This window comes from Mercenaria mercenaria, chromosome 19 (assembly GCF_021730395.1).
Source record: "Mercenaria mercenaria strain notata chromosome 19, MADL_Memer_1, whole genome shotgun sequence".
In the NCBI taxonomy this organism is placed as follows: Eukaryota; Metazoa; Mollusca; class Bivalvia; order Venerida; family Veneridae; genus Mercenaria; species Mercenaria mercenaria.
Window position 1 is genome coordinate 14,355,638 of NC_069379.1, and position 21,647 is coordinate 14,377,284.

Below are 21,647 nucleotides of genomic sequence, written 5' to 3' on the forward strand. Positions count from 1 at the left end.
TAAGTTAAAGAAAAATAGATATGAGCCGTGTCATGGGAAAACCAACATAGTGGGTTTGCGACCAGCATGGATCCAGACCAGCCTGCGCATCCGTTCAGTCTAGCCAGGATCCATGCTGTTCGCTTTCAAAGCCTATTGGAATTGAAGAAACTGTTAGCAAACAGCATGGATCCTTAACCAGACTGCGCGAATGCGCAGGCTGGTCTGGATCCATGCTGGTCGCAAACTCACTATGTTGGTTTTCTCATGACGCGGCTCATATTTAATTCCTTCTTAGGAAGCAAAGTCGTACCTAATGCAAACAGTATTTCAAACTTATGCAGCTATTGATAACTTTGCAAGATGCTAAACACACATTGGTATAAAAAGTATGATTTTTAACTTATTTATTTAACTCGCAATGGAAAGTACATGTATGTATTGTCCGATGCAATACGATAAAAAAAAACTTATATCACAGGAGGCTGTGAACTCGAGTTCGAGTCTCCTTTCTCAACAGTGCCTCTTTATAACACTTGGAGAGTTTTGTTTTTTGCCTTTAAATCAGTCTTAAAATAATTTTAACTGCGAGAACGGCCACAAAAGTAGACAAAATACTGAATAAAAATTTCTAAAGAAGAAAAGATAAATCATCTTGTTCCCTATTTTCAGTAGAATAAGGGCCATTATAAAATATTTGTAAATCAATACGCGCCAAGTCATGTGTATCGCCGTAGATCATATATACATTTTGAAGCAGACGACATGTCACGTTTGCATGATTTAGCTTTTTTCATCTTTAAAGTAAGTCAAAACTAGTGAGAATGGAAATAAAATTGATTGATATTCATAAATTAATTATTTAATATCATGTTCGAGGAATAACAAAATCTTCCAAATCACAAAAAATGAGCCGTGCCATGAGAAAACCAACATAGTGGGTGTGCGACCAGCATGGATCCAGACCAGCCTGCGCATCCGCGCAGTATGGTCAGGATCCATACTGTTCGCTTTTAAAGCCTACTGCAACTAGAGAAACTGTTAGCGAACAGCATGGATCCTGACCAGACTGCGCGGATGCGCAGGCTGGTCTGGATCCATGCTGGTCGCAATCCCACTTTGTTGGGTTTCTCATGGCGCGGCTCAAATAAAGTATTCGATGTGTTTAATATTGTTAAGTGCATTCAAACCCTTACTAAAGTTAAGATTATTTCGATGCAATTTCAACATTAAGAACAGAACAGAACAGAACATATAAGATATTTTATTATAGACTTGTATGAAGTACAACGTCTCAACACATAAATACAAGTATATAACATCAAGCAAATGAAATACATACAATGAATAGACAATTAGGCAAAAAGAGTAAAACAGCTTGGTACAACAGTTAGTTTATTTACCTTGCGGCAATAGACCGTGATGACATTTGAGCCGCGCCATGAGAAAACCAACATAGTGGCTTTGCGACCAGCATGGATCCAGAGCAGCCTGCGCATCCGCGCAGTCTGGCCATCCATGCTGTTCGCTTTCAAAGCCTATTGCAGTTAGAGAAACTGTTAGCGAACAGCATGGATCCTGACCAGACTGCGCGGCTGCTCTGGATCCATGCTGGTCGCAAAGCCACTATGTTGGTTTTCCCATGGCGCGGCTCATTTGGTAAATTACGTATTCCCCGAATGCGATTTCGGTATTCTCCGGTTTTTATGGAATGTGCTATATATAGTTTCTCCGAAGAATGCCAAAGAGCCATACGAGATACGTAATCTAATGGAAATTGCCGAGTTCCATAACGGTCCACTACCTTACGTTTTTAACTTTAAGATTAGACCCTGTGAAGAAGGTGTTAAGCTTTGTAGCTAAAGTCAATAACCTTGAAAAGTATAATGACTACGCACTTTTGTTCGTTCTTAATTCATCATTTAAACGGTTTATCTAGTTCATTTTCAAAAGCCAATATTTCATTCATATTTTCGAGTTGAATAAATTAGGGGAGATTTTAACTCGAGTGGGTTGTGCAGCTGATAAAAAAAGTCTGAGGTCGTTCACTTATATTTACTTAAACCAGATTTGTAGAGTCCGTCTAACGTCACGCGTCATTTACCGCTCAAGATTACGTCACCATAACAATTCAGGATTTTAAGAATATTGTATCATGCATCAATATCAATGTGCTCGTAGCGTTTTTATTTTATCAATTAATTGATTATACATTTTTCGATGACATCTCTTTTGAATAAAAAACGAGCCAAAGTTTGCATTATCTGGAAATGAAATCTTCTGATTAGTTTAAAGAATTAAAAATAATGCTTTCTTACAGATAAATGCGAAAATTATAGATCTACTTAAATAATAAAATATCTACATGAAACAAGAAATAAGGAAAAGAAGTTCAAACAATATGGATGAAAAGGACACCAATCCGTCTTCAGACTCTGTGAATGATTTGCACGAGAAATCCGTGCATTTAAGTGATATAACAATTCACGACGGAGGCAAAGTTTCGTCAGAATCGGAAAAGGAATTCGGTAAATTAGCGCGGGACAAACACAGTTGTATAGGAGCTTTCTTTAAGTTGTGTATTTCTTTGATTCTTGGGATTGTGTTTGGATTTTGTGCACATAAAGGACGGGGTACGTAGTAACTAAGAAATTCCAAATTGTTTCTTGTTTATTTTTGTTATTCCTATTTTAGAATTTATTTTAGTATCATCGTTGACAATTTCGTCATTTTATTTGATATACCTGAGTCATCATTTCTTCATCACCCCATCATTCTCGTCATCATCTATGTTTTCCTTCTTCTACTCTTCATTATCATCACCATCGTATTCGCTTCAAAACATTAAAGTTCTGCTTTAAACTTGTTTTGATAGTTTCCGAAATCCGGGTTAAAAAAAGTAATATGAAAAGGTATGAAAAATAAGCATACCACACTTGAAAAGCTTTTTTCAATACATGGATAAAAAAATTAATCAATATAGATATTCTGATATTATACATACTTTACTGGCTTTGCTACTGTATAATATACTACGTGAGTGGTATTGCCCTACTGCGCATGCGTAATTGGCATGACTTCATATTACAATTTCACGTATCATTTACAGCCGAAATTATGAATGAGTTAATATGTTTTCTACAATGTTTACGCTATCATCAAGTACATGAATGTATGACTTAGCAATTTAGATGATAATCAGTTTGATATATGGCCTGGTGTCATTCCAGCCTTGAACCTTATGTAGGAAATTATCGTACAGGTGAGTTAGATGTTAAAGAAATGTGGAAAGTTAAATAATCAAGCCGGGCCCTTTGATCATTCTTCATGCAACGAAAATATGTAAAGCTACATTACTTACTAATAAGCCAAATTAATAATTCTAGTGTTTCTAGTGTCCCTTAAAAAAACCCGCAATCTTATCAAAATTATTAATTTTGGTAAGACTGCGGGTTGATTTTGTTTTAAACGACATTGGATACTCTGCAAATGCAAACTCAGATCTAGATTTCATAAATTAAATGTCTTTTATAACTTTACTTTGAAAGTCTATATATCAATCGCATAATGAATAGAGCTAAAGTCAGGACTATCCAGCGGAGGTTTCGAAAAACCCTAAGCTCCACATTTGACCCCATCCCCCACTCGCACAAACAAACGACATAAAGGCTCACATCATAAGCAGCACACATGAGTTATGTTGTCTTACATGGACACAGATTTATTTGTGTCCAATCACGTTAAACAAAGTCGAATTGATACATGTACTTTAGATACCTTTATGGTGGATCTACCCTGTTTTTCGATTTATTTATTTATTTATTCATTTTTGTATTTTCAGTGTTTGAGCCAAATACAATACGGAACCAGATGGTGTTTGAAAATTTTATCATGTTAAAGATGTTTTTATCCGCTGTGTGTGCAGGTTTGTACATCATGTACCGTTTTTAAAACGGCTGTGACTAAATACAGAGTTGGTGCGCCTGTGATATATTACAGACTCCGGTATATACCGGATTAACTAAATTTGAACAAAATGCCTTAAATGTATATATTTTGTAACCATGGTGATTCTCACCCTAACCTTTAGTCAGTATATTATGCACATTATTCACTAAATGCGTGCGGACATGCAAAAAAAATGAGTATTTTTGCCGTGCGTTCCATTTGATAATAATTCCACGCATGCGCAGAACGACTGCACCAACTCTGCAATGAGAAACATTCTTTTAAAACTACATGTTTTTTTATTTTAAATCAAAATAGTTCCTGAGAATCAGTGACGTGTTGGTTAACAGGTTACACAACAATACTAGAGAAATCTGATTAAGTTCCTAGTGTGTTAATTTCCAAGCAATATCAGTCTTGACTTCTTACTGGGGAGGTAAATCGAATCCTTCCGTAGCCTCGACTGGAATTAAAGTGTTCCATTTATTCCAAGTGGAACTTCCATAGACTGTCAACGTTTGAACAAGAAACATCTACAATTTCTTTAAGTCATCGTAAATTATCTCGAATCTGACTCGACTTTGTTCATTTAAGAATATTTTCTTTACACATCATGTAACTACTTCCTGACATTAGAAAATTCGAATTTAAGTGTGTTCTGACTTAAAGCCAGCGACATAATGTATTCAAATCAAGGTCTATATCCTTAGGACGTCCAGCAAATATTAATGCAATCTCGCCAGGCATATGTATGTTTTTGACAACAAAGAAAATGAGGTCACTTGACCTTCAGCTATTTCCGGAAGTAAATAAAATGAAAGTAGAAATGCTAAACTTGAAAACGAAAGCCGCATTTTGATTCGTAGATAGTCAGGGGTCACGCGCAGGGGTCACCCCGTCTAAATGTATGCGCGTGGACTTCCATTTTTTTTTTCCTATTGGGGAGCCAATTTTCAGCACTTTATTACGAATTGAAATTACCTGGGCTTTAGTACAGCTTGTCAGCTTTTAATCTATAAAAAAATATTTGAGCTCTTGATAAACAGAAATCCCACAGGGGTCCGTAACGGACCAAGGGTACATTGATTATTTTGGAACTTCATCAAATCGCTCAAAATGTCATTTTTGATGTTGTCTGAGAGTGTCAGTATATACCTCAGATGTAAGATATAACCGTATTTGAGAGCTGCAGACCTAGACATTTCAGAAATATTTTCAAAATAAGTTTCGTGTAATAAATGGTGTTTCTACGGAAGCGTGAAAGGGCCATCAGACGCTAATACGTTTTAGTACGTTAAGGCTGCGGAAAGGATATACTAGTAAAATGCGATGTCGCTCGTTTGCACGATTTTCACGTGAATCTCGTTCTTTTTTCAGGTCAGATTGTGTTCAGTGTGTTATCAGTATTACCAGCAACCAAAGAAGTATTTCAAGAAGCAGTGATTGAATATGTAGCTTGCTTTAATTCAAAGGGCATTCTTACCAGTGCTGTTGGCGCCTTCGTCCTGGGCTGTGGGATGACCTTATCAGGAGCTGTAAGTTTTAAATTGCTATATGGGTCAGTAGCTCAAAGGTCAAGGTCACAGTGACAACGAGACTGGAAACGGTTTTCAATCAGTAACGAAAGCGCCGCTGGGTCTTTAAATGTGGATAATCAGATTTTGGCCATGTAACGGATTTGTTCGAAACTTTAGCATCTGATCATTTACAGTCATTTATGTTCACTTAACACTTAATACAAATTAGATTTTCACTGGAGGTATTTTAAAAATTTCATTTACCTATCCTGGTTGCCCAACCAAGATAAGAGTTATTTTATCATAAGTATAAATTTGATAAACATACTTTGCCTGAGGAAATGTATAAATATTAGACATATTGTAATATATTTGTAAAATATTTGCATTAAGAATTATGTATTTAGATGGAATTTATTAGAAACGCAAGTTTGAAAAATTATTATTACCTCCCTTTGCCTGTCTTGGTTGCGCAACCAAGATAGATTAGAAATAAATTAATTCAGAAGCTACACACAGCTTTTAAACTTGCATTTTGGTTCAGATTGTTCAATAGTTGATATGTCTATCAAATGCAAATGTAAAACTAGACATTGTATCGAAATAAAAAGAAATACCCAGCTTTTTATATACTTTCATACTAAAGGGGAGTAATTACAACATTTTATAAAAATAATAAAATATACATTTCAAATAGGAATCTAACTCTATGTAATCTGTCTTTTTGTTCCTTAAATAATTCTCTACCAGAATATACAAAAAGTAAAAAATGTCATTAAATGTTGTTTAAATGTGATTGACCACCTTTAACCGTCAAACGCTGTGTGATGATTGCCTTTGGTTCCTAAATCACCGGTTTATTTTATGCACCCCGCCCCGGTCCCCGAAGGAAGGAATAGGGTAATAGCACTGCCCATCTGCATATTAGTGAAATCTCTGGCCATTCAGCCGTAACTATAAAAAAACTTTTCGCGTGTGTTACGCACGATGAGAATGCTTGCATGAGAGTCAGGCCTGTGCCACCACCGGCAGGGATCCGAACCCTTTCCTGCACCTAGCCTTAACCCAGAAACAAGGGCACTGCATTTTGGGGTTGTGGCATTCGTCATTTCCTAGTGGCATCTCTTGTTTTGCCGTCTTCGATACTACTAAAGGTGATCTAATCTTGTTCACTCGTGACCTGGGAGATAGTATGATATCAGTATATCCAACTTGTGACAGTAACATACTAAATCTTTTCAGCTAATAGATGCCTGATGAGGAGTTTGAGGCTAAAATTGGAACATTTGTTACATGTAACAACATCATTCCTTGTAAAGTAATTTTAAGCATTTTATTTATAACAACGATATTTCGATGAATTCAAAAATACCTACATACGAAGTATTCACCTTCAGTTGAGTATATGGCCAAAAAAGGTTTTATTTTTTTCACTTACAGTGTCCTGGTATGGTGTTGGCTCAAGTCGGTTCCTGGGTACCAAACTCAAGTAAGTTTATTTGTCACTCACTACGCCAAAAATGTACTTTTACCTATAATGACGTTGGCACGTTGAATACGTCAGAAACATTCCTCTGCAGAAGTATGAATGAAAGTTTTGTAGTTATATTTAAGAGACCCTTTGTCTCGCAAGGTTTGAATGTGAACTAGTGCTTGTACATTATAAATGGTAATAGAACGCAGTTGTTTGTTCGTATATTCTGATGGCGTCAAGCTAAGAATGACATCATATATTTTGAAATGTCTTTTTTTAGAATTTTAATATAATGACTGTTTGCATTACGTTTCCGTTGTTTTTGTTTCAGTATTTACATTGGTAGGGTGCCTTCTCGGGGCGTTGACGTACGGGCTTGTGGCTCCTGCAATAGAGAGTAAAACTAAGCCAAAGAAAAAGTTTAAATACCAAACGTGAGTGTTTCTTTCATAGGTTTTATTCATCATCAAAGGATATGCCTCCAGACTTAAATGAGTATCACAATTAGACCCCACAAATACGTCAATAAAACATATTTTATTCGTATCATTCAAGTTGAAATACAAAGTGAGTTAAGTTCCCTCTACTGTTGAATCATATTTCTTTGCGGAGTGTGTGTGTATATATGTGTGTGTGGGGCTTAAATCAGCGGAAATTTTGTGTGTTTCAATTTCATTTCGCGGATAAACACAACCACGAAATTCATGCGTATTAATTTAGATAGCCGCGAGTATGAATGAATTTATAGTATTTACTGAATGATATTAACGGAGCTGTGTTTAAATACCTTCACTTTTATCAAACATTTCTAGGTTATTAGCTTTGTGTCGGTCTGTCTTCAGAATTTTATTTGGAAAAATACACCTTTTCCTTATGCATAATAAGCGTCCACATAACTTGTCCGAACCGTAACATCTTCTTGCACATCAGTACAAATACACTCAGTTCCAAAAGAAAGTGTGCACTTAGTTTTCTGTTGTTTTTTTTTCCGGTTATTTTCATGAAAACTTATAATGTTTGGTACCAAAATTTAAATCAATTCGTAAACAAATTGGTGTGCATTTTAGATTTTGAGTTATACCTGAGAGTGAAAAATGAAACAAAAACGTCGGGGAATTTTTTGAAATATTTAAACTTAAAAAGTGCACACTTTCTTTTGGAACTGAGTATATGTGCAGTATTGTTTTCTCATTCTAAAACCTACCTTTAAATTGATACAAACGCATACATTGGGCAAGCTAATGGACTGTAACGATTCCCGATTGAGGCATTGCCTTATTTCATATTAGTTCTCAAATTCACATACACATGCACACAATTAAAAAAAAATCATTTTATTTTACGAATGCTCACGCACCATATATTTCAATAAAGGTAGTCTGTAGTGTAAGTTTTCTTTTCGTGATGACTCTTTTGATGCTTTTTAAAATATTTCGTATACTATGAATGTCTGTTTTTCAGATTACACCAAACGTTGAAGTGGCATTATATTGCCATATCTTTACCAATGTGCGTTGTGTTGTTTGCTGTTGTTTTCATTTTGGAATATTTCTGGGATTATGAAAAAGATATAAAAAATATCGGGGTAAGTTTTTTCTTTTGTTTTTCGTTTTAACTTGTGACGTAATATCTTTTGAAACATTGACCTCTATGACCGAGGGCCTAAGGTTGTTGACTTCTAATTACTTTTAATTGGCCCTCACATTTATGAGTTCGAGTCTCACTCATGCCGACACGTGAGGAAGCCATTCAGCTAGTTGGGAAATGTTGCTGGTTCTATCTAGGTGTAACATTGCTCGGGACAGCACACTGAGTCTTCGTCCACTTTTAAAGTTGGAAAGTGGCCATAATTGTGACCTCAGAGTGAAGAAGTGGTAACGCTGTCTGACTACAAAATCATGGGTCGTGAGTTCGAGTCCCCTTTTCTCCAAATAAAAGTTTCATATTGGGATAAGAATCCTGTATATGAGTGTTTTACAGTGGGCACTCTAAAGCACCAGGAAAATCTTGAGAATAGGAGCGTGACGTCACGATCATTCAACTGAACGTATACTCAGTTCCAAAAGAAAGTGTGCAATTTTTAAGTTTAAATATTTCAAAAAATTCCCCAACGTTTTTGTTTCATTTTTTCATACACTAACTCTCAGGTATAACTCAAAATCTAAAATGCATACCAGTTTGTTTACGAACTGATTTAAATTTTGGTACCAAACATTATAAGTTTTCATGAAAATAACCGAGAAAAAATGACAGAAAACAAAGTGCACACTTTCTTTTGGAACTGAGTGTATACAAACAGTCCCCGGTCGGAATCGCCCATTTGGTTTTCCGATGGAAATTATTAAAAAAAGCTTACATATGACCTCAGTTGTGTCCATGTTCCGTAAAACCCAATCAAACCGCTGAAGCAATCGCTAAAATTGACCCGTTCAAATTCGTTTTTGTAAAAAACAAAGTTTTTAATGACTTTATTATTGTTTTTTGTATGTTTCGCAGCCTGATCTCGTATTTCTGTGTGATAGTTCATTTTAGTTTTATTCTTTTTATTAACAGAGAACTCCACCTCCCTATGATAATATTCTTACGGCGATTGCCTGGAGACCATCTGTTGCAGGTAAATTTTGTTTTGCACGCTAATTTCGTGCTCATCTTTTCCAAATTAATATAAGTAATAGGTCAGTCACACTACACCGTATAGCGTTAACGCCCATCGTATAGAAAAAAAAATGGGACAGAAAGTTATCCGGAGACGAAAGGCAACCCCCGTTACTGCTTGGTGCTCTCGCGATCGATGATGGGGCGCATAAAACGGACAAAAACGCACAATTACTGCAAGATCAACGCACATATACAAGACGAACAACGTTCAATTAACGGATATCACCGTACTAGTAAAGGAATTGTACCGCGTAAAACGTAAGCGCAACGCATGAGAAACTGACAAAACGTTCTTGTCAGTTATCGTCCGTTGAACATACGTTACATCCATTGCATGTGCGGTGGTAGTGTGGCCGTGAATCTGGTCCACCGGACAAGAACGGATACTAACCAGACAGGTACAGAATACGGAATGCAACGATCAAAACACATACTAGCGCATTGCTACCGTACATCTAACAGACAACTTTGTCCGGTGGTGTACGTTCCAAATTTTGAACATGCTCAAACCTTCCACCGGAAGGAACGAACATCGCCAGACAAGGAGCGCATGCGCCACAGGAGAAACGGAAACGCATGCGAACGGATACGAACGGATTGAAAATTTTATTGTACGTTGGACGTCCGTTAACTCTAATGTGACTGACCTATTAATAGTAAATCTTTGATGATTTAAGGTATAATTTTCAATGTCTTTACGCTCTGAAACTGCTTTTAGAATATTTGATTTCACATACGTTTCTAAGGCCAAAGACAAAAACATTATTCCGGTCAGTTCACACCCATACATTGTTTGAGGTAAGCAGTGATGCACTCTTCTGGAACACCTATAATTTACAATGTAACTTAAACCGCAAGAATTTAGAACTTCATTGTATTTTAATAAATTGAAAAAAAAAAACGACACAGGCCTATTCAGTGGTTAGAAATAGAAGGCTCCTTCCGCATAACTTCATATCACAAATATTGTCCTTTTTTCAGGTGCAATTATCGGAATCATACAGTTGCCTTTGGTGTTTACCGTGCATGACACAATGGGCGGGTCTACCAGTTACGTCACTGTCGTGTCACAGTGGGTGGTGACCAAGAGACTGCAGGAAATGTTTCCTTATTTAGCGTCCAAACGCTGTGGTTTGAGTAACTGGTGGCAGGTACGTAAACAATACATTGCCGTAACGTAACACAATCGTATACAGTCTAACCTGTCTTAAAGACCACCTCTGAACAGAGACCACCTGGCTCTAAAGATCACATGTGCTGTTTCCCATTTTAACATTTACAGTGTGTTTTAACCTGAGAATAAATATCTTCTGCCAATAAAATCCACATTTTGGCTCTCCCAAGAGTGGTCTTTATAGACAGGTTTGACTGTATACACAATCACTTTTATTTTTGAAGAGTCGCAACTCAATGGAGGCAAAATGTAGTGCACAGCTTTTTTAAAAAATATAGAACAGCAGTATATCAAAATATGACTGGAAGGCTCGGGTGACAAGCAGACAATCCACTGTTCATCTTATGATCAAAAATCGGTAGCTAAACATACACGATAATTTTGACTCGGAGTTCCATCAGGTAATTTCTCGAAGCAACTTGAAGAAACTCCGATAAAGCCGTACAGCTGCACCATCAGAATTGTGTCATAAGTGTGATACTCGAAGGATTTCCTCGTTGACACCTTTCCCTCAAATTAAAACGGAAAATGCACGGGTTTTCCGCGCGAGCTGCTCCGTATTAGTATCGTAAAGTCAATAAGTGTCTAGCAAAGAGCTTCCGTCTGGTCAAGTTCCAGATAACTGCTAATATTATAGCTCCTCGTGGAGCGCTCCGTATGCTGTAACATTCATTCTTTCTTTGTTTAGGTTGTATATGTCGCTGGCGCCATCTTGGGAGCAGCATTGGCCTCCATTGCTTCCGATACCATGAAAACGTCGCACGGAGCGAATTTACAAACGGCGCTGATTGGTGGAGTATTGATGATATGGGGAGCAAGATTCGCTGCGGGGTGTACAAGGTAAGTTAAATGAGCCGTGCCATGAGAAAACCAAGCCTGCGCATCCGCTTTTCTTGTTTTCTCGTGGTACGGCTCAAATAACTTCAAGCTTGATAATGCTGGATTACTGTTGTCTATATCACAAGGAACATTGTTTTCGTTGTGACATTTTCTCAAACATATTTATTTCCTTTTTGATATGAAATAGTATCAGATTGTTAGAAAACAAAGAAGATCGTTTGTCTAATTTACGACCGCATCAGACCTGAACATTCCTCAAATGAAGCTCATCATCAATACGTTTAAACATTAAACAAAAACTAGTTTTGAAAGGTTTATCATTATTTAATCTGATTTAAATTGAGATTATTAGATTTTCATACAAAGCTGTTTCCATATATGAAGATTTTTTTCTCACCATTTTCATAGCTGATTGTTTTTATTTTTTTAGTGGGCACGGCCTTTCCGGAATGGGTCTGCTAGCATGGCTATCATTTATCGCTGTACCTTGCATGTTCGCGGGAGGTATCATGACAGGGTTCTCCATGCAAGCAACTGGGGCCCTGGACGATTATGTTTCATCTACTTTTGACACCTAGTCTGCATGGAATTCACGGGGGTTTTGACGACTTTTAGTGCCAATTCTGCATGGAACTCACGGTAGTTTTGACGAGTTTTAGTACCAGTCCCGTGTCCGGTTTGTGACCGGGATGGAATTTTTATTCGGGCAATATTCTGGTTGTAGTATTACGACCAAGGACAGTTAATTCCTCGCCGTTTGTTCAAAATTTTTTATAATTGCATGTGATTATGTCACACTGACATATAATCTTTCAGGTGTTTGAAATACTATAACAATATAACATACAGGAGTCCTAAGATACCTTTAAAAGTCTTTAAAGATGTTGTTTAGCGACAAAAATAACGTTGATGGATTTACTAATTCAGATTTATTTTTAAAAAAAAAAAGATGGAAGACCAGAGAGTGGGAGGGACTGTTAACAGATTTTGAATAGACGAAAAAGATATTTACGAGTTTAAACGGTGTTTATGTAATTTATTACTGATGTCTTATATGCACATTGGGCAAAGTCCTAAAATTGAATGCCATCAATTTGGTGCATAATATAAATAACACATAGAGGGTTGCCTTTTTACGGGCAAGAACGCTTCTTGTAAATCCGGTGAGTCAAACGTGTAGAAATATTTTCGGAAGCGTAGACATTCAAAACACAGACAAAATATTTCCGCCACGGGAAACCTGGAACGAATGTTGCGAACAGTATGACTTGTCTGTGAGCATTGAAAACTAGCGTATTTTCCGGATATACAAATTTCGGATAAAATACTGTTAAAACCATGAGATAATGAAATCTTGCATGTGTTATGTACAGCAATTTAACTTATAAGGTTATACCAGTTATACCAGTGTACATTGTTATAAATATATTTAAGCTTGCCAAGTATTTTATGTTTATTTTAGCTTTCTTGTGCATCAGAGGTTCCTTACTGTTCAACCATGGAACCGTTGTAGACCTCTGATCTATGAGAATGAGTTGATGGACGTTTTCACACACAATAAAAAATCAAATATTTAAGGCATATGATCAAAATTTGCTCAAGTATTAATTATATATAGAGAATACCTCTGAGTCATTGCAGTTCTTATGTGTGCATTAAATGAGTGGATCATTCAAAACTATTCTTTAAAGCGTTGTATCTATTCTTCTGTTTTGGTGGTGTTTTTTGTTTTTTATAAAGGCGTTCGCTAGAATTCCATACATATGAGATGGGCGAAATTTTCCCCAATAATAGAATTTCTTCAAAATTTGGATATTGAAGAACAGTAATCTAAGAAACAAAAATATGCAGTAAAGATCATAGGCCACCGGTACTGAAGATTTTTTTGGGAAAAATTTCGCCCGAATTCTAGCGTACGTCCTTAGCTATGTTTTGTTTTCTCTGAATGAGATCACGCCAAGATGAGCAGATCGTTTTTCCGCAAAAGAGAAGAACTTCTCTCCAAGTATGAACATTAAAAGAACAATTTGAAAGCAAGCAACGTCGAACAAAGTCACTATGTATATGCTGATACTTGTTGTTTTAGTGATGTTACTCCATGGGTTATTGAAGGTCTTTAAAAATTACGCCCACAAAATGTGTACTTGTAATATTTAAAAAAAAAAAAAAAAAAAAAAAAAAGTAACACTGTGTCATTCAGACATCTGAGCATCTTGGTGTGAGCGAAGTTCCGAAACCCTCGTCTACCTCATATTGTTAAATGTGGGACAATCCCAACCCTTGGGACAAGACCACCCTTGTGCACAACTTAAATGTTGGACAACTGGCACCAACCCCCAAAACCACCATCCTAAATTTACGCTTTTAATTTTGTTGTTGAATAAAAGATGCATGAAAAATTAAAAGAAAAAACAACTGAAATTTACAACAACAAAAAAAACACAAATATGATTAGAATTACCAATTAGTGAAAATTTGGAGAGAATTTGAACATTCAAAATATGGGACCCTGTTCATCTTTGTCAAAATGAGTAAGGGTACTTTGTCCTGAAGGGAATTTTCCGTGTTTTATTGTTGATATAGCATGAATTATATTCTTTTCATAGAGTTATTGTACTATTTAATTGACCTGTCAAAACATGTTTCTGGCTTTCATGTTTATCTTATATAAGCGTGAACAGAATATGATGAAAGCCGGGAACAAGTTTTGACAGGTCATATAAATTTTACAATACCGGTGTATGAAAGGCAAAAACAACGAGATTTGTATGAATCTATATATTTTGTGCCCGAATTCCCCCTATTCGCAAATGGTACCATTGACTGATTTTATGATCTTGATGTATGTATATACTGTGAAATCATAAATTCCTGTGGGGGACTAATTTTCGTAAATTAAGTGTTTTTCTGGTTATTTCATCGCCAAAAGTTGAAAACCCCAAACTCTTATCACTTAAAAACAGTTGTCGTGGCACGAACCACGAAATTTTATGCCTGTCAAATTAAATAATTTAACAATATCAAACGGGCAAATTATGCCTATTTGTCTTTAAGATTTTTCACGGTTTCTGTAATTGCAATAGGCTTTGAAAGCGAACAGTATGGATCCTGACCAGTCTGCGCGGATGAGCAGGCTGGTCTGGATCAATGCTGGTCGCAAAGCCACTATGTTGGTTTTCTCATGGCACGGCTCATTTGTTTGGCTCATTATATTTCGCTACATGATTCAAACAAAATTTGTTTTCATTCAGCTTGAAGTAATTTTGACACGTATATTTTATATACATGTGTGTACAAAGACCTTAAATTTATTATAATAAACAGATGCCGCTAGGTATTTTGACACAATTGTACAGTTTGATAAAAACGGTTGCGACATCGAAGTATTATTATGTATATTGTCTTTCTATTTATTCTTTGATGCCATACAAATAATGCAACGATAGCATGTCTATGTAAATAATGTAAATTCTAAAGTTATTACAATTGTAACAACACGTTCCACAGTTGGTCGAACAAAATCCATTTCGTCTTTGTTGTCATTAATTAGCTCGACTATTCGAAGAATAGGGGAACTATCCAACTCGCCCCGGCGTCGGCGTCGGCGTGAGCGTTAGCGTGAGCGTAAGCGTTAGCGTCACACCAAAGTTTGCGTACCACCCAAAATATTTTCAAAGTCCACTGAGATATTGCTTTGATATTTTGCATACGTGTTAGCCATCATGACCCCAGTCTGTAAAAAGGAGGAGGCATCTCTATCAAGCATTTCGACTGAATCATGGCCCTTTTTCGACTTAGAATACACTTATTGTAATGTTAACGTTTTACTCATAGCTTATATTATACTATCAAGCACTGAGAATAGTCGAGCGTGCTGTCAACTGACAGCTCTTGTTCTGTTATATTGTTACACATTTTTGTATTAAATAATGATCATTTTTGATAAACGAATAAATCAAAATTATATGCAGTGTTTGTTCAATTATATCACAGTTTTACAAGAAAATCAGGCATGTTTTTTTTATGAGAAATATCAATTTGTGCCCGTTTGTCCAGAGCACCTGTGTGACACAACAATTTACGGAACCAATATTCAGCTATGGACAGCCTGTGTCGAACGGTAGTTACATCACCAATACTGGTCTAAAAACACCTGTGGCGAATGGCAATTTACAGCACCAATATTGGTCTAAGAAGCACCTGTGACGAACAGTACTTTATAGCACCAATATTTGTCTAGGAAACACCTGTGGCGAACGGAAATATGCAGCACCAATATTGGTCTAAGAAGCACCTTAGGCGAACGGCAATTTAAACCACTAATATTGGTCTAAGAAACACCTGTGGCGAACGGCAATTTACAGCACCAATATTGGTCTAAGATCCACCTGTGGCGAACGGCAATTTACGGAACCAGTATTTAACTAAGGACCATCTATGTCGAACGACAATTTACGGAAACAATATTTAACTATGGACCAGCCATGTCGAACGACAATTTACGGAAAAAATATTTAACAAAGGTCCATATATGTCGGACGGCAATTTACGGAAACAATATTTAACTAAGGTCCATCTATGTCGAACAGCAATATGCGGAAGCAAACTGTTTCACCAAGGAGTACCTGTGCAGAACGACAATTAATTGGAACCAAAATTTCATTAAGGACCGCCTATGTCGAACGGCAATTTGCGGAAGCAATGTCGGACTAAGAGACAGATCTTACTCTAACATAAGTTCCATCGATTGCCGTTCGGCCAGTCAGTGTTTGTGTTGGACCGTTATTAAACTTGCCTCGTTCTCGGTGTTTCCGAGGGATCTTTTTTCCAGATTTTATTTACTAGTACTTCACAACAGCGGGTGTTAAGTGCTGTGTGGCGGCCGAAAACGTTGCCCCAACTTCATCTCAGTGTTGTTATATTTTCTGGTCCTTCGGGATCATTGATGTCAACTCATTTAGATTTGAAGATTGAATACTGCTTAAGCCGGTGCTAGGGGCCGTGGGCAGTGTTTTGCATTTTCCATTACTGCTAAGGAAAGACTCAATTAAACCGAGTCTACAATTTTCAGTTTGCCTTGTTCTCGGTGCTTCCGAGGGATCTACTTTCCAGATTTTAAACACTGACTGGCCGAACGTCTTTTGATGGAACCATTGTTAGATTAAGGAAGCGCCTTTGTCGAACGACAATTGACGGAACCAATATTAGACTGAAGAGTAACCACTGCAGAACGACAATTGACGGGACCAGTATTTGACTAAGGAAGCATCTTTGTCGAACGATAATTAACAGTACCAACTTTAGACTAACGAAACGTCTTTGTCGAACGACAATTTACGGAGTCAGTTTTAGACTAAGGATGCACCTTTGTTGAACGACAGCTGACGGAATAAACTTTAGACTACTTTTGTCGAACAATGAATAACGGAACCAATTTTAGACTGAAGAAGCACCATTGTTGAACGACAATTTACAGGACCATTGCAATATTGTTAGATTAAGAAAACATCTTTGACGAACGATAATTGCCGGAACCAATTTTGTAAATATGACCGTTTCCGTTAGATGTATGAAGGAAGGTTTGTGTAAAAAAGATATTTTATGGTGATTATATTTACACGAGGATTAATTTTCGCAATTTGTATGGCCTCGCGAATGTAGCGAAAATTAATCACTCGCGAAAATTTCTGCTTTTACAGTATTAGACTTAAAGACGAATGTGTTGAATGACAATTTACCAACATTAGGTCAACAGGTACTGCAGCTTTTAGAACCAGAAAGAGTGTTAAATCGAAAAAGGGCCATACAGTACGTCTAGAAATAACAAAAAGAACATGAAAGTTCAATATACGCATGTCCACTTAATGCTGATAATGTATGCCAAGTTTTACTTCAATTCGATGCAAACTGTACTGTAGGGGGGCGGGGGGTGGGGGGAGCAGGGGGGGGGGGGGGGGGGAGGGGAATAGAGTACGTAAGAAAATGTGACGAGTGGATTCACAGACGGACAGTTCAAACATTATATGCTTCTCGGGTCTCCGACACCGGCGGGGCATAATTAAGTCCTTATATAATTCAAAAGTACAAATAAATCATTCACGTATTTATTATGGAACTGCAGAAAGGTCTTCCGATTTGAAGCACATTAACAATATTGTGCGTCCCCGCAGAAAATGAATAATGCTCATTTACTAAATTAAATGATTCAATATTCTAATTCAGCACGATGTTCGCATGATAATGAAACTTTAATATTTCCTCCTCCGCACATGCATGAACAATAAAATGATTATTCTGTTTATGTCCTATAACATGAAACATTCTCGTTTATCAACGTGTCAGCGCTGGAAACTTTAGAATCGCCATACACCACACTAGGTCTCAAGCAAAGTGTAAACTTGAGTAGTCCACATACATCAATCTAAATTTTCACGAATAAAGAAACGAAATCAAGATATAAAATAAATTAATAAATGCTAAATAAAAATGCAGTTAGTCCGTAAAATCCAGTCTTCCGTTGATGAAAATGCCGAGTGCACTGGGATCATCAGTACATTATTAAAGATATATTCGCCTAATAAAACACTGATGCGCATCCTTTAAACAAATAAAAGCACGCGCAAGTATGTCCTTGATCAAAGATCAAATTACTTTTAAGAGTTTTAGAACCTATTCACACAAATTGTAAATAATTCAAATCTAAATTAAATATCAACAACGTAATGTGCACAAGGACACATTTAAGAGCATTAGATAAATCAAGTTCAGTTGGTGGTGAAAATGTTTGAAAAACGCTTAGTTCTGTATCAATGTGACTACTTCCGACAATTCGAGTCTAAAGCAGAGCTAGATTTTGACACAAGAACTATTTTTTCAGCCTTCATTTTAAAAGAGTTCTACACAATATCGTTTCTCAAATTCGACTGATCTCGAGCCAGGATCAATCACATTTTAGAAGTTGACCCACAAATTTTAAATAACATTCTAACATGACTCGGTTTGGTTTCCAGATAAACAAAGAAGGAAATCAAGCTCTGTATATTCTGCGATAAACAACGGTTGACGATAAGAGAGCATTATGACGTCAATTATGACGTCAAATTGCCACATGACGTTCGATAATTACTCCTCGGGTAAATGAAGTCCAGCATAATATTTATTAAAATATGTCAATGAGCATGTCAGAATGAAAACAATCAATGCCTTCTTGTGATTTATCCTCTAATTTACCACGATTAGTCGTTCAGATGCTACAGTGTTTAACCACTCGGGCTAACGCCCTCGTGGTTCAATTCCTACGCATCAGAACTCTGAACCGTGGTAAATCAGACGATAAACCACTCGAAGGCCTTGATTATTTGTTAGATAATACATGAACGTTACAGTGTATGTAAGAGTACATATTAGGATTGATCCTTGAGGCAAGTGGGGTGGGGATTAGGGGAGGGGTGGGAAGTTTTATGGAAAAAGTAACACGGTAATAAATAGTTGCACACCTCCTCGTGCGTTTCATTTTGACAAGAGCTGCAGAAGAAGATGGTCACTGTAATAATCCTCTCATCCAACATGTTTACATCGGATATGTCAATATAATTATCACAAATATTGGCCTTTCCATTCTTTGAATTTAAAATTATTTCTTGAAATATTATGTAGAAAACTATTAAACATCAGATGTAAAGTAAAGCCCTCTACTACTAATGTATGGTATGCGTTGAAAAGATTGTTGGAAATATTTGCATATATTCTATACGGGAACATATATTTACTATGTGTACATATATTCGTTGCGTGGACCTATATTCTATATGGGAACATTTATTTACCGCGTGAACATATATTTGCTGCATACACATATATTTACTGCGTGAACATATTTTTACTGTGTGCACATATATTTGCAGCATACACATATATTTACGGCGTGAACATATATTTACTGTGTGAACATATATTAGCTGCATACACATATATTTACTGCGTCAACATATTTTTACTGTGTGCACATATATTCCATACAGTGAAGATACATGTACTGCGTTATCAGTTGCCTTTCTATATAAAACATAAAGGCTTACAGATTTTTTCATTCTGGTTTCTTGTGTGGAAAAAATGGCATACATTTAAATGCACAGTTCATTCGTTATGTCATAATATAACAGCAAGGCCAATTGCTAACATGTCTATATACTGTTTGTTGTTCCCTTTATTTAAGGCCATATCTGCTTATCTGAGCGATTATATATTATTCAATATATTAACAGATCGTGTCTTTATAAATGATACTTTGAAGATTATCTTTATCACTTTAAAAGACATGAATTTACTGATAAAATAATCAACATGTCACATAAAACCACAGGTCGTCTTAAACATTTGTAGGCCGAACATGATTGTTCCGTTTATAATTATATAATATCAATCAGAAATATGCTCGATGAAGTCAACACCTTTTTATAAATTCGACTTAACTTTAGTTGGGTGTCTTTTTGTCGAACATTCTTTATGTTAAGAGATAGGAAAGTATGATTTGGCGGCCATTACATCAATACACAAAATATAACGTTTGGTGTACGTTTTGCACGTTCTTCGCGGAATTTAGACCAGAACGCGAGTTTTTTTTTTTTTATGTCTTCAAGTTATTTTGTCTTATGCTATTAATAGCATAATACTGTCAAAGGATAGATTTTTGTTAAACTAAAATGCTCAGCTAGACCAAAAAGCTACATGTAAAACAAGAGAAAAGATCGTCCTCCCTATATATTAAGGAAACGGGTAAGTGTGGAATCTTAATATTTCAATTGGTGGACTCGGATATTTTAAGCTAATGCAAATGTGTAAAAAATCGGCATATGATTTTTTGTTATACTACAATAAAGATTTTCATATTCAAACTGTCAAAAAGAAAAAGTATACGAGGTTTTTATCTTTAGATACTCAGGGTGACAAAAGATTTGCTTACTTATAAAATGAATGAAACGTGCGTTGATAGCTTTAAGATATGCGTATGTCAGATAGGGCCAAAACTAGCAATGTATACACCTTATAAAACTCTGTATGCACGGTCATGTGTTAAATTTACACGTTGTCAAACACTCGTATTTTATACAACAAGACAGGCATTAAAAAAAAAAAGAGTGTGCCGCCAACAAAAATTTGTTGCTGTAAAGATCTACTACGCAAATAATGCTTGCCATTACGGTCAACATAACTTCACTTTTGGCTTGGTGAAAACTTTAAGCTGGAGAATGGAAACATGCAGATTGCAGAATTACTGAAGCTTCCCTGGTTCTTTTACATGCCAGGTGTAAAGCATCCACACACGGGACTCTTATCCCAATGTTAGTATTGTATTAAGACTAATGAGCTTTGGCTCGAACTCACGAGTCCCGTTTTCCTAGCCAGACAGTGTAAACACCGGACCACTGCGTCCGCTGTACATTCGAGATTGTACTGTGTGTTATTCCACACTTTTCATAAACAACAATGTTTGCTTAAGCATGACAAAATTCAATTTTTATTTAGTATAATATTTAACAAAACACACATGAGTTGTACAAAACATACGCTGGGAACCTCAGCTCCGGAACATCGATCTATATTAAAATTGTGTCCGTCTGTCCAGTCCGTATATATCATTTTGTTAACTGATCTTTAATCGTTAGATATGAATGTGATAAAAATCGCATTTTTTTTTAATTTACGTGTCAAAGCTGACTTTGAAATCGTATACCTAATGTTTAATCCTTCATATCGCTATTCAACATTTTATCGCTAGGCTGACCTCACCCTAACCGAAATTTTCACATTAACTTATGACATATGATTTAAATCGCGCACTAATCGAAGCTTTAAAGATTCAATCTTGACCTTTCTCAAACGAAAACGTGAGTACGGCCAAATAGAAAATGATCTTGCATTTTATTTACTTATTACCTATCACCGTGTTCTTAATTATACTCTAGATAGTTGTTATTTAAATTGGGTGTTATGTTTAACATTACAAACAAACCATGAGGAAATTACACGCTCGGTAGCCGCGCACGTTTTCGTTAAT

General features: G+C 36.3%; 1 protein-coding gene across 7 annotated transcripts in view; it reads left to right on the plus strand.

Moving 5' to 3' along the window:
* The window catches only part of LOC123543152 (UPF0394 inner membrane protein YeeE-like), a 48,726-nt gene extending 33,170 nt beyond the window's left edge, over positions 1–15,556 (plus strand). For 5 of the 7 annotated variants that reach the window (XM_045329236.2, XM_045329237.2, XM_045329239.2 and 2 more), the window contains exons 3-11: positions 3,821–3,904; positions 5,305–5,462; positions 6,885–6,933; positions 7,250–7,352; positions 8,380–8,503; positions 9,472–9,532; positions 10,558–10,727; positions 11,439–11,590; positions 12,021–15,556. In XM_045329236.2, the coding sequence (XP_045185171.2) occupies positions 3,821–3,904; positions 5,305–5,462; positions 6,885–6,933; positions 7,250–7,352; positions 8,380–8,503; positions 9,472–9,532; positions 10,558–10,727; positions 11,439–11,590; positions 12,021–12,168 (1,049 nt within the window). In that variant the 3' untranslated portion in view covers positions 12,169–15,556. Of the gene's footprint in view, positions 1–2,072; positions 2,613–3,820; positions 3,905–5,304; positions 5,463–6,884; positions 6,934–7,249; positions 7,353–8,379; positions 8,504–9,471; positions 9,533–10,557; positions 10,728–11,438; positions 11,591–12,020 lie in introns of those variants that run through there. The other 2 variants (XM_045329240.2, XM_045329241.2) reach the window with 2 other exon arrangements.
* Positions 15,557–21,647: the final 6,091 nt, after the last annotated feature.